At 43.3% G+C, this 13,318-nt stretch overlaps 3 protein-coding genes across 3 annotated transcripts; 1 reads left to right on the top strand and 2 right to left on the bottom strand.

The window, feature by feature from the left end:
- Window positions 1–550: 550 nt before the first annotated feature.
- SARC_04133 (UTP-glucose-1-phosphate uridylyltransferase) lies at window positions 551–3,076 on the bottom strand. The gene is made up of 3 exons (XM_014302061.1): window positions 2,589–3,076; window positions 1,383–2,174; window positions 551–1,140 (listed from the first exon to the last, which is right to left on the bottom strand). Exons 1-3 carry the CDS (start codon window positions 2,829–2,831, stop codon window positions 682–684), a joined length of 1,494 nt encoding a protein of 497 aa, XP_014157536.1. The 5' UTR covers window positions 2,832–3,076; the 3' UTR covers window positions 551–681.
- An 838-nt stretch (window positions 3,077–3,914) lies between these two features.
- Window positions 3,915–7,805, top strand: SARC_04132 (hypothetical protein). The gene is made up of 7 exons (XM_014302060.1): window positions 3,915–4,214; window positions 4,690–4,782; window positions 5,285–5,483; window positions 5,810–5,931; window positions 6,214–6,341; window positions 6,784–7,008; window positions 7,653–7,805. The coding sequence occupies exons 1-7, from the start codon at window positions 4,113–4,115 to the stop codon at window positions 7,771–7,773; spliced, it is 990 nt and encodes a 329-aa protein (XP_014157535.1). The 5' UTR covers window positions 3,915–4,112; the 3' UTR covers window positions 7,774–7,805.
- Window positions 7,806–9,265: 1,460 nt separating this feature from the next.
- SARC_04131 (hypothetical protein) lies at window positions 9,266–11,162 on the bottom strand. The gene has a single exon (XM_014302059.1). The coding sequence runs from the start codon at window positions 11,100–11,102 to the stop codon at window positions 9,537–9,539; it is 1,566 nt and encodes a 521-aa protein (XP_014157534.1). The 5' UTR covers window positions 11,103–11,162; the 3' UTR covers window positions 9,266–9,536.
- Between the last annotated feature and the right edge of the window lie 2,156 nt (window positions 11,163–13,318).

Below are 13,318 nucleotides of genomic sequence, written 5' to 3'. Positions count from 1 at the left end.
AGTAGTGTGTGTGTGTGTGTGTGTGTGTGTGTGTGTGTATGCACTTGTATATTTGTATATATATACAACATATAGGTACGTGCATACATATACATACGTACATGCACACATAAGCATATATATATATATATATATATATAGTTGATATGTGTTCATTGTTACATACTTATGCAAGTAATTTGAGTATCGTGAGAACATACATGTATACATGAAAACACATGCTTTCAGCCTAAAAGAAAGCTATCTATTACTAAGCATTGGGGGGTTTTTTTTTGAGGCTCCAGATTGACTAGGGGTGACCTATATACGAACGCTGAACTTATTATAAATATCGAAGCCAGCTCATCTGATTCACAATCATGCACAAATATATCGTGGAGAGCAATCCGTGGGAAAAAGTTCACTCCTTTCTCATTTAGTGTATTGTGCTGCTACAACCAGTTTCCACTTTGAGTCATAAAGGAAGTAAGTTCTCACATACAACAGTGTGATTCTTACTATCGTTCTGACTAATGTTATTAGGAGAGATCGGCTGTATATTCAAAAGTGAGCTGATGATATTTGACATATTTTATTAGCAAACACACACACTATGTTCCGTACCCGGGAAATACTTCTTACTCGATTAACATACTTGAAAACCCTGACGCAACGGATGGTAGCCAGAGACGAGGTCTCCAATTAGTGATCAAGGATGCGCATGTTTCCGGACACAACCTTGTTTTCAAAGACCGCACCAGATGGGATATCAATCCTGTCTCCGTGGTTGGCCACTATGATCACGGTACCCCTAAGCACCACTTTCTTGCCAAATGTGACATCTCCTGTCACAGTGAGATGGTTCAGCTCCACAATATCGGGAATTCCGGACATACGGCCCAAAAACTCATGCACCTTCTTGAAGTGGCCGTCTCCAAGCTTGACCAAGGGTACGGTGGGGAAGGGCCTGGCTGGGTTCATAACTAGCGTACCGTGTTGAATGGTGTATAGGTTTGATTTCACGACGAATAGATCCGAGCACGTCTTTACGGGCAAGAAGCGTGATCGGGGCACAGTGATACCGCACGCGTTCTTGAAATGCTTGATACCCGCGCCGACGGCCTGTTCGAGTTGGATCACCTTGGTGCCGTCGCTCATTGACTGGTAATGAGAAGGAAATAAAATAAGATGATTAGGAAAGTGCTGAGCGGAATTGGTGGGGGGACTAACGAGACATATGCAATAACTGTGACAAGTACAGAGCGCCTACTGGACCGATGTTCAACAAGCGAGTTCGGATATAAATCTCAGCCCAGAGAGGAGGAGAATATGCAATCACCAAATACTACAAACAACACCCAAAACGTATATAAAGTGAAACGATACGACGACACTTCGCCTACCTTGATGTTCTCAATGATCTCCATGCTCAGTTCCTTCTGTACCACAACGCGGTCGACAGCTTCCAACTTCATCCACAAATTATTGGTATTGAAAATGCGGAACTTCTTGATAGATTTGAACTCTTCCACGTGGTCCTTGGCCACCTGCGCAATCTCCAACAGACGGCACTGCCCCTCGTAAGAGATCAGGGTACCACCCTTGACATCAGCCTGTGTCTTGGGGGTAACCTCCATCGCAAACTCGGCATCAGAGTTGGAAAAGTGTTGCAGGATAGTAATGTCCACGGTGGCACCCAAATTATCGATATTTGACATGAACATCACTTCCTTGCCCTTAGCCAGAAGACCGTCCAGCACACCAGACTCCTTCATCGAGTCGTATACGTCACCGTGACCAGGGGGGTACCAGTTGCTATTGCCACCATCATACTGATCGGTGACAGGCAGCAGAGACTCCTTGTTAATACGTGGGAAACGCGACTGGTTGAACGTTAAGATGGTCACGTTGGAGGCCGAGTACTTCTGGATGATCTTATCGGTATCGTCGTGCGTGTTGAAGGAGTTCATAAGGATTAAGGGCACCTCACAGCCATATGTCTCGTTGAGCCATTCCACTTGACGCACTGTCAAGTCCAGGAAGGTCATATCGTCACGCACCTCGATCACTGACTTGGGACCGGTGCAACCCATAGTGGTTCCCAGACCTCCATTGAGTTTGACTACTACGAGCTTGTCTAGCAAGTCGGCGATGGCGTCCTCGGGTACACTGGCCAGACTCTCGTATAACTGGACCTGTTAGTAGAGTATGAGATATCAGCATACTATATCCCGATGTGTGCGTAGTGTAAAAAAAAATCGGTATTCGGAACGCTGTTTTTCGACAATGTGGAACAGGCACATGGAATGCGCGCCGGTTGAATCAACGAAAAATCACAAAAACGATAATGAAAGGCTCCCAGACACCACCAAATTATGCCTCTCATCAAACAATATGTATACATTACAGCTGTGTACTTAGGGTGCTCCACTGTCAATAATGTCCCGTTAATCTCTCTGTCTCTATCTACCACCGCAACCAAGCCACGGTTTCGTATTCAAATATAAATTAACCGAGCTGTGCTAATGAATGAACAGTGAAATCACACACACTGGACTTCTGAACCTTAAACAATACAACATATTTTAAATACACCTTATATCACTTACCATGCCGGGAGGGGGTGGCTCAATCTTGTCCCAGTGGATGCGATCTTGCTCAGCGTTGCCCAAGTATCGTCCAAACAGCTCAGAGAAGCGGTTCATGTGTTGCTGCGCCGCGGGTACATCAGCGGCAGTCAGGGCCAACTCCTTGAGTGACTTGTCTAGTGCGCTCTTTGCCGTAGACATCTGTAGTTCCTTGAAAGAGGATAGCGAGTTCTCGCGAACGGGTCCTGGGGGTCGTTGAGCCATCTTGTTCGATTTGAGTTGTTTTGTGTGTGTGTTCGGTGTGTGAAATATAGACTATATGCGTGGCGAAAAAAATATTTCTCAACCTTTTATTTACACAGTGAATATGTGTAGACTTGATACAAATGTACCAGTGTAGTTGTTATTACACAGTTATTTAAATATTATCCACTGTGTAGGGTGGAGTGTATACTATCGTCATTCATCCGGCCTCTCTATCGGTCTATCCAACACACACTCTTCTCTTGTCCGTCATTGTTTCTCGTCGAGTTGTACTTCGTCTGTGTTGTTTTGATATTTTCGGACGTATGAAACGATCAAAAAAAGGCAATTGTATCTGTGATATGATTGGCTAATACGCCGATTGAACTCTGCGCTACTCTGATTAACTGTCCCAGGCAGACCCGGCTTGTTGTTTGATGACCGGGACGGCCCTCTGGCCTCTCTGGGGAGTGGGGACTGGGGATCGGGGAATACTGATTAGGCCATCAGTGATTAGGGTCTCGAGCAGAACTCAGGTCGACTAGCGGAAATCGTAAATTATTTATAGCAGACTCTATAGTCTATTGTAGTCCTGATCCTGAGGGCCGTGTTTATGACACTTGCGTCTTGGCTCAAGTCATTACTCATGTATGGAAATACATATTTACATAAATATCAAGTAGACAGTATTGTTGACTGTTATTAGGGTAGAGTATGGGCTACATATGCCGCACTGGCCTATGGATCATACGTTTATTTTTTTTCTCGGTTTTGTAATATTTTTTATATAAAAATACCCTGCAACAGACTTATTTCCATAGATAACATGGGATATATGGTACACACGTATGTATGTTTATGTAAATAAATAAAAGTTAAATGCAAACGTTTTTTGGTTAACGTAAAACGTTCTGAGATGTTGCCCCGCAATCAGTCGGAAACTCCGAATCAGTAAATCAGTTTGCTCACCCGGGGACCCGAAGTCCCGAACATTCGAACACGGCATAATTGGTTTTTAGGGTTCATTGAGTTCCTTGGGTATTGGGTATTGGGTATTTATGCACCAACCTTCTGAAAATGTTCTTTTTTTTTAGGAAGCGATGCCTCTGATTGAGATCAAGTCTCAGACTCTCAGACTCAGAGACGAACAATACAGGTGCTGCGCACCGCTTATTTTAATGTGGTCAACGGCTCTCTATGTGCAATTGTTAATGTTTGACGAAGACAAATCCTTGGTCTATCAATGGTAAAGTACACCTTAATGTGCCTTTTTGACACACAGTTAGCAGACACAATTGATTGATGATGCCCGGCAACAATATGACGAAGGCAAAAGTTGACGCAATAGCAGCTAGTATATTATCGGGCAGGATACGAAATATCATGATATTATCTGGAGCCGGGGTATGTTACTGGTGTTGTGTATGTATCTACTGGTAGAGATACTTCAATGTTGCAGCTGTTTGATAATATCGATGTCTTCGTATCTGGCAAACAGTGTCGCATTCACAAGGACGAAAGATTAAAACGCGACTTTACTGTATACATACCGGTGTGAACTGGCTTAAAGATACCAATTGTGTATTGGAATCCAACTCAGTTGGATTCGTTCACCCTGCCTTAAGAATTATGAACACTTTACATACGTTCAAATATCGCGAGCACATACGTCCAAGTTTTTACTAATTCTATATGTATACGATTAGTGACTGGTATGAACATGACGACGATTAGTGACTGGTATGATCATGACGGTTTGTTCCTACTACATTCTATGGGAGTTTGCTGAATAAGCCGTGAAAATAGCCTGTATTCAACACTTTGGAATCTCGATTTAGTAGAACATCAAGTCATCCATGGTCTGATATAATACGTATAGGTGAGCACTGCATCCGGCATCCCAGACTTCAGAAGTGTGGGTGGAATGTACGACACCCTCAAGCCCAACCTACTGACAGCCACCGAAGAGCAGGTAGCGTGAAGTTTACAGCTAGACGAAACCTTATACGAAGATTTAAATCCACATTTCTAAACACAACGTCTTAAAATCAATAGCGTCGATCACATAACAATGTATACAACACGATGTGCTCGTGAGCATACGGTTTGCTGGACAAACTCGTAGAAGCACACTGCGATGCACATATACATGCCCTAGTTAATTGCAACCGCGTATAGTTATGCCACGATGGTGAGCTCTCTTGTCAGATGCTTGCGACCCCACATACCCATACGACTTCACAAGTGAACAATCCGCGTTTTCAAGAAAATGACGTCCAAGCCAGTAAACATTCGAAGAATTCTCTTAGTAGCTGTCTCTCATTCTCCGACGAGTATTCTAGAAAAACTACACAGTTAAGCAATATTTTTCAATACTTATCTGCAATCATTATGTAGACAAGCGATAGCAAACGTTCGAACAATCTTCTAAACACAGTTACTAAGTTCTTGTTTATTTTTTACAATCATTGCAGAGACAAGCGATGAGAATTGACCCGATACACGTGGTGAGCTTAGACTTGTTCCGGGAAACACAGCTGCCATACCTAGAACTGCGTCGACCATTCATACTGGGTCTAGGGGGCAACCAATGGAGACCCACATTGATGCATTTCCTGTCCGATGTGCTGCACAAGAAAGGGCTGCTGACGCGCGTGTATACACAAAATATTGGTAAGTTTTCCTGCCAGTGTGGAGTGAACGTTCCCACTGTTTACGTGGTTAAGCCGAGAATACACAGTGCTTCAGGGAATGATCCCTGTGGTTTGTGACTGTATGCATGTACATACATGTAAGGTTGGTATTACGAATTCCTCCAGCCGGCTTCGCCGCTGGCATGTGTAGAGCATCTTACTACATACCTGAGTACAGTGAAAACTCTAGAAGGAGTTTAAATGCCCTCAGTATGCTACTGGTTCTGAATTTATATGAATTTATGTTGAATTTTTGTGAATTTTTGTGAGTGTGTGTGCTGATGAGGGACCCTTTGTGTACTGCAGATGGACTAGACTTCAAGACCAGTGTGCCGCCCAAGAAGATCATCCCGGTGCACGGGTCTCTGATGGTTATCAAATGCGAAAGCTGCAAAACCGAAATGGACAGTGCCAAATTCCGTGAGTTGGTAGGTTCACTACGCATGCAGTTGGAAGTCATAGCTAAGTTGTATGTGTAGAAGCGCACTTTTCTCAAGTTAATAGTGGACAGTGCGAGTGTTTGTGGTGCGTTGTGACTGAGCAAAGCCGATGTAAACCACTCGCGTGATCACACATACTGCAGAGCAGCTGGGTCGTGTTACTATCATCGGATCTGGTTGGATTTGATATTGATCGTGGGCAATGCTGGCATCTTCGGTCCTGACAGATTCTTGATGAATCACTAATACGAAAATTCATACGACTGGCAGACACGGACTCATATCAAAGACATATACAATAGTGGTGATGACTTGGCCCCGAAAAAATCGAGCCCTATACCTTGTCCGTCTTGCGGAAAGCCGTATATGAAACCCGACACAGTACTATACGGGAGCAGGTAAGTAGAAGGTGTGTATTTTAGCGTTGTAACGAAAGGTTAAAGTGGTACGAATATTTGGACTGGAAGCGGTGGTATACCTGAGTTCAATTTACGAAGTATTTTACGGTTAAATTGTTGCTAATAGGGTTATTACCTCTGAAACGATTCGTAATTTGTGTCTTTTCAACCGGTGACCCCGGTAAGACAGGCGCAGAGCATGCTGCTAGATAAGATATCGAACCAATTACAGAGGTTGGTTTGGCAAATCTGCATTCGAGCATGCTTCCTAGCGCCGGGCACACTTCATATAGTATCTTTGTTTTGCGAATACATAAACGCGGATGTGTACAATGAGTGCAAGCTCCAGCCGCCAAAGCCGTATTTCAAAGCTAACCAATGTGACAAAATAGGGGTTCTCTGTATATTTGCACGCCACTGACATACAGTTCCTATGTTTCAGTTTGCCGCGCGAGTTCTTCATGCACTGGGAGCTAGATGCACAGTCGAGTGATCTACTCATCATTGCTGGCACGAGTCTGACAGTTGGTCCAGCAAATCGGTTACCAGGGCTTATACGAAACAGCGTGCCCCGCTTAGTGCTGAACAATGAAGAGGTGGGCATGGGTCTGGGTCTCAACTATGCGCCAAACTCGACCGATACCCTTCTGAAAGGATCGTGTGATAGGTAGGTGTGCTTTTCTGTGTTAGTTATATTTGCGTTCGCCTACTTTGTATCAAGTGGAAACTGTTGGGCGTGTGCGTGGCACGTACATATCGATTGTACGCCATTTTTTTTTTAGTTGAATCGATAATGAATAGAACCTGCATGCCAGATTGTTGCTATGCGCCACGTTTTCTGATGCATATGTCAACTTATGTGGAAGACCATTGTGTAATGTGGTATCATTATATTTATATTCACTCATCAAGTCAGACATAGTCTTGCGGTAAATAAGTGGGTGAGGGGGCACGTACAGACCACGTACGCCCCGAGGAAGTCCAGTATTGCAACTATTTGAGTTCATCTATATCGAGCATACATTCAGTGTTCTAGGAGTTTATTTTACCCGAATGAACTCTGCGCATGTCTGAATGATTGTACCTGTGATGTACATATACGACCTTTCTGTTTAGCTGAAGGAGAATATCAACAGTGCATGTCTTCTACGGAGCGTTCTCGAGTTTGCAAGTCTTATCACATCCTAAACCGTCATGCCACAGTGAGAAAGTTACAGCGCTCCTATACAGTCAGTGGCACGGATAGCGCCCAGTTCATGCACTCAATTTTGTAATTAATCCATGAATTAATGATTGTTTTGTTTCAAATAGTGGGTGTATAGCTCTTCTGCAAGCGCTGGGCTGGTTGGAGAATATGGCCGTGTACGAGTCGGAATTATGCGACGAAAGTGCCAAGCTGTTGCGCAGCCACTTGAATGCTGAAGTGAGATGAAGTTTATAATTTATAAAGTTTTTATTTCACCATATAAATCGTAGTTTGAATTCTCTGGAAACCTGACTAGCAGCAGATTGATGCAAGTACAATTACGTCTGTATGTGTTTACATAGAAAAGAGTCGTTTATCGCCTCAAGTTACTTTAGTACTCTATACTTACCGGAGAGGAGATAAAAAAGAATAGTGACATAGACACGGATGCAGCCACATAGAGCGCATGTTTATATGATTAACTATGCATGAATATCCCAAGTGTTGGCCCGGGTATAACTGATACTGTGTTAAAACTAAGTACCTCTCACTTTTACTCGACATTCCAGCTGACTATTCGTGTAGATTTACCATACTTTGTGCAACTACATCAACAGAACTTAATTACATGCATATGTATAATCGTGGACATGTCTAGAATTTCCCATATATGTACGTTTTTGATCCGGCGTTTACAATCATATTCAGGTGTGAAAGTTTTGCTTCTGCAATTAGGATTCTCGATGTAAATCTTACCATACGGATGTACCGATGTTGAGATACAATTCGTAGGACTGATTCGTTATTGCGGGATACACGACTTTGAGGGTGAATTAGTTGATTGAGATATCGTACCTTGGTGTGAACAGAAGCAATTAGTGTAGTTAGATAAAACAGTCTACGAAAATAGATATGTATAATGCAGAGAAAAGCCCTTGACGCATCCGTCTCGCCCGGGCGTTGCAGTATTTGTATGTATATTTATAATACACCTGGATATGTATTGTGAATATATTAAAGTACTGTGTGTATTGTATACATATGTGTATGGAGATTTCCTTCATGTCATCGTACACAACACGAGTGCATCTGCATCTAAATAGTATATCATCATGTATCCAAATAATGTGTCATGAACTCCTGGGCACGCTTACAGATATCTTCAGTCATTATATTGCACGCATGTTTTAACAGCAAATGGAACTCCTTAACATGTGATTGTACACATGTTCGATGTATATGCAATTTATTCCATTTGATTTTCCAGAGGCCCCAGATGTAGACTGTCGGACCTAAAACAATCTTTACATTATAGCGTAGGGTAAGGGTTACCGTTGCACATCACTCAGTCACGCAACGCGATACAACACTGCGCGCCCACTAGGGATATTTAGCAACAGGTGTCTTCATAGGCCAATGCTTGTAGGTTAGCCGCGGTTGTATACCTTTATTTTTCTTCAAATATATGCATGTTAAGGCAGTCCGGGATGCACAGGCAGGCGAACCCGTAGAAATAAACTAATTGGCGTCTGAAAAAGATGCAACTACTTGAAATCTCGAGATGACTTGATGAGATTTCACTTGCGTATCGCGATTCAACTGGTGACAACATCGCACCTCAGAAAACCTCGGAACCCAATTCGTACTCAATGTATTGCTATCGGCTCATTTTCAGCACACGGATTGTCTCTTCGACATACTGCATATTTACGATTCAAGACACAATACAAATTCAAATCCAAATATTCATGTTTTCTTTTTGGACTACAGAATACAGTAAGTACTTCACACCTCATAATCCACGCCGAGTTGCTGTGCATGTATAGCAACCAAATCTATTCTGTTGCGAAATTCGAGCCCACAAACAAACTGCTTGAACCATCATTGGGTCTTACTGGATTTTGTTGACTATTTATTCCGGGGCGAGCGCCGCCGCCGCCGCCGCCTAGTAAACATCACGTGGACGCTACCAACAACCTTCCATGTACAAGCCCTGAGATGCACTGCACCTAGTCTGAGCTGTCTCCGCCCTTCTTACGCTTCTTCTTACTATCCTTGCCGTCCCTTCTAAGCCCTCTCTCCTTGCATACAATCCTCACTCCATCGGCGTCCAACCCCAGAACCTCCAATGCATCCCCTCTCTCGCGCTGTCTTCGCACTCGGCGCTCGTGCCGGTCCATGCACACATCACAGTCTCGCACACACCGCTCACACATACAGCAGTCGCGTGAACTCGAGCTTCTACGTTTCTTACTTCCCTTTTTACTTCTGCGTCCACCCGAACCCTCTATCTTTGCACGGGCCAAATCGCGATTGTCCTCGCTGCCGTTGCCACGTTTAGGACTGTTGTTGGTGCTTGTTTCCATGGCAATGTCGCTGTCACTCTCAGAACTACTCGAGCTACTAGACGAACTACTGCTACTGCTACTGGAACTACTCGAGTACTCGCCTGCGTACATACCATTCTCTACATCCATCCTTGTCTGGTTAGCAATCGCCGCCAAATCCGGGGCTACCTTTCGGAGGGTATCTAACATTTTGACACTCATCTTGACCCTGCCTTTCATCACCTTCCGCCAGACCAGCGGGAAGTTGGTTCTCGAGGCGAAGTTCTGCGTAATTGCTACTGTCTCATCACAGTTCAAAACTACGTGCCACCACAGCCCAGGCACAAACATAGTCTCTCCGGGTCTCTGTAGGACCTCTATCGGTCTTGGTCCCTTATAATCGGGCCGGAAAAACGTAGGATATATATGGTTGAACCAGCTGATAGCTTCTGACTCCACACCCTTCGGGCACTTCACCATTTCGGCAGATGTTCCCGGTGGGAATAGTATCCATCTCTTATGGCCACTCACCAAGGTATTCCATGCACTCGTTCCCAGAGGGTCAATATGTATACCAGACCCCGATCTCTCGGGACCCATCACGAGCCATCGGTATGGAGGCCTTCTGCGCTCCCCTGCATGCTGCAGCAAATCGTCTGTGAAAAATGGATGCACCTCATAATCGCGCAGCATGGACTGTTTCTCTTTCTTGTCGCCCAATGAACTGTCAAAACAGTACAGAGGCGAATCGTCGCTCTGGTTGCGCGCGTACTCAATGAAGTACTTCATGCGCATCTTGACCGGATACCCGTCGTCATCTGTGCCCACTTTGAATTTAACGTCACCGTAATCTTTTGCCAACTGCTTCCATGTCCAGTTCTTTACTGCCGGCCAGCCCTCTGTCGTATTGACCACCACACATGGTGTTCCTCGCCCAGACTCAAACCGCTCCGCAAACATCTGCGGTGTCACATGCTTAGCATCAACCCTTGCTATATCCGTATCTCTCGACATACTCTGTTCTATACTCGTGAGGTTCTTCGCATACTTGAACCCGTGCCTACTCCACTGACTCGGCTTGATTTCAGTACGACACTTCTTCTTCGCCCTGGCGGCTGTTCGCAAACTGTAGTTGCAGAAGTCTGACAAATTGGGATTGTCGACGTATGTCTCCCTGGTTGAATCACTTTTCGAGTTACCTCGGTTGAACTTCTCGGGCAGAGGATCAATTATTGGTGGTGTTGGCATGACGGCTTAATATTGTAGGACTCGCTATGCGTGACTAATGTATTGTCTGGTTCGTGTGAGTGTGCACTTGTTCGTAAGTACGTATTCATACAATAGGGATAGCTTGTTTTGTAATCACATCATGCATTTGTGGGCTGTAGCCCGATACTTGGTGTAGAAAAAATTGGCGGCACGTGTATTTTTTAATTCGTGGAATTTCCATTTATTTATTTTAGAGCGTCTCGACTCTCATCAACTTCCAAGTCTCAACTCGCCTGTTGCGACAGTACATATATGTATCTCTTGTTGTACTTAGCGCGATAGTATTTAGATTCTCTCTGAAATACATATATACGTAAAAAAGTAATGAGTGAAGCTCCACCCACCTACTCTTTAGTAGTGCTGGATTCGCAATTTTGCCTGCACAGTGACTGCATTATCAACGGGAGCTTCAGTCGGGCCACTTCAAACGCTGCGGTACCTTCGCCGAAGAATCTATTTTGCGGTATAGCTTTGTTAACATCCCGTAGTGCCGTTTATTATAGATATACACTTGTACTTTACCTGGAAATAAATTTTGTAAATGACAGTATAGAAGTGAGAACATTCAATACTCAAGAATTCTACACTACAGAGTATCAAACTAATATATCTACGATTTGGATGTTAATTATCATTGTTGATAAATCGTCATTGCGGATGTCGACTGCGCTGTTTTCTTTTACTACCTTTGCTTTCGTTGTCGGTGTCTGGCCGTCTGGGTATTGTGTTCTCTATGCTTGTATCAGTTGTAAATATGTAAATATTTCTTTCAGTATTGTAGTTGGAGAATTCATGATTTAAATAATAGATTTCAGACAGTCTGTTCTTCGGCACAAATCACAATACAATCCTTTTCTGATTGGGGTTTCCGATTGCCGTGGGCAACATTTCTGAGCGGAAAAAAATAAAAATGAACACAAAATTGAAAAAAAAGTTTGGAAAATTCAGATGAGAGCAGCCAAAGACTCTCGCAGACAGACAAGAGGTTTGTTGTGTATTTACTATTCAATACACTTCATTATCTATAAATATAAATAGATAGATGAAGAAGCATAGCTGTGAGGCGAGTGCTGCATACAAACGGAGCACTACCGCAACCACGGCAACATGAGCACCGTACGACAGCGTAAGGGGAAAGAACCGGCGGAGAAGGAGGTAATTGTCGAAGCTAAAGTAGTCACGAAAGAGGACCTGGTGTACCTGAACGATGAGGATATACGCGATTTAGACGGCACTGATGTGGTTATAGCGGCTGTGTTTACTGTCCTAGGAATTTTGACCCGCTTCTGGCGCATTTCTGAGCCTGGAGAAGTAGTGTTCGACGAGGTAAGTAGCGAGTGAGATTCTTGTGTTCTTCCTGCTTCCGAGGTAAAGTTGATTGTGAAGCCATTGTACAGCTATTGTACTGTATTATCTCTTTTTGTTTGGTGTTGTAGCTGAGACCTTCAGCAATGTGCAGTAGACACTGCCAGCTTGATACTTAATTTATGATAAAACATAAATCTGCACCACTAGCGTTCCCGCGTCCTATAGTCGTAATCTTGTGTAGCATACGGTTGTTTTGCCCTGTGAGTCGATATCCCATATGAGCATATCTTCTGTGGCTGCGGGTGTTGTCCAAATTTCTATGGCGAGCGTTGAGTGGTTCTCAAAAACATATATAAGCCAATTGTATATCTTATGTCACCTTTCTTTGAAGATGTATTTAGTCACATATATGAGGAATATGAATCACACACGGATGAATATCGTGCTTGGCTGCTTGGTCCTTTTAATTCTCGTATAAGTGCATTGGTGCATAGTGGAATGCTTACCCTATATAATATAAATCCTCAACAGGTACATTTCTTAGGATTTGCTCTCAATTATGTAAATAGAGAGTACTTCTTTGACATCCATCCACCACTGGGCAAGTTCATTTTGGCAGCCACCACGTACTTCACCGGCTTTGACCGCGACTTCAAGGCCGATGAGATCGGTCGTAAATATGCAGACAGGCCATTTGTGCCAATCCGAGCCACCCACGCTGCCTTTTCAGGTAATGCCGACTGATTTATTATGCTATATATATATATATATATATATATATATATATATATTATTATTATTATTATTATTATTATTATTATATATATATATATATATATTATATATATATATATATATATATATATATATATATATATATAGTAGTA

Source organism: Sphaeroforma arctica (assembly GCF_001186125.1).
Source record: "Sphaeroforma arctica JP610 unplaced genomic scaffold supercont1.223, whole genome shotgun sequence".
In the NCBI taxonomy this organism is placed as follows: domain Eukaryota; class Ichthyosporea; order Ichthyophonida; genus Sphaeroforma; species Sphaeroforma arctica.
This window is presented reverse-complemented; position numbering and strand designations above follow the sequence as displayed.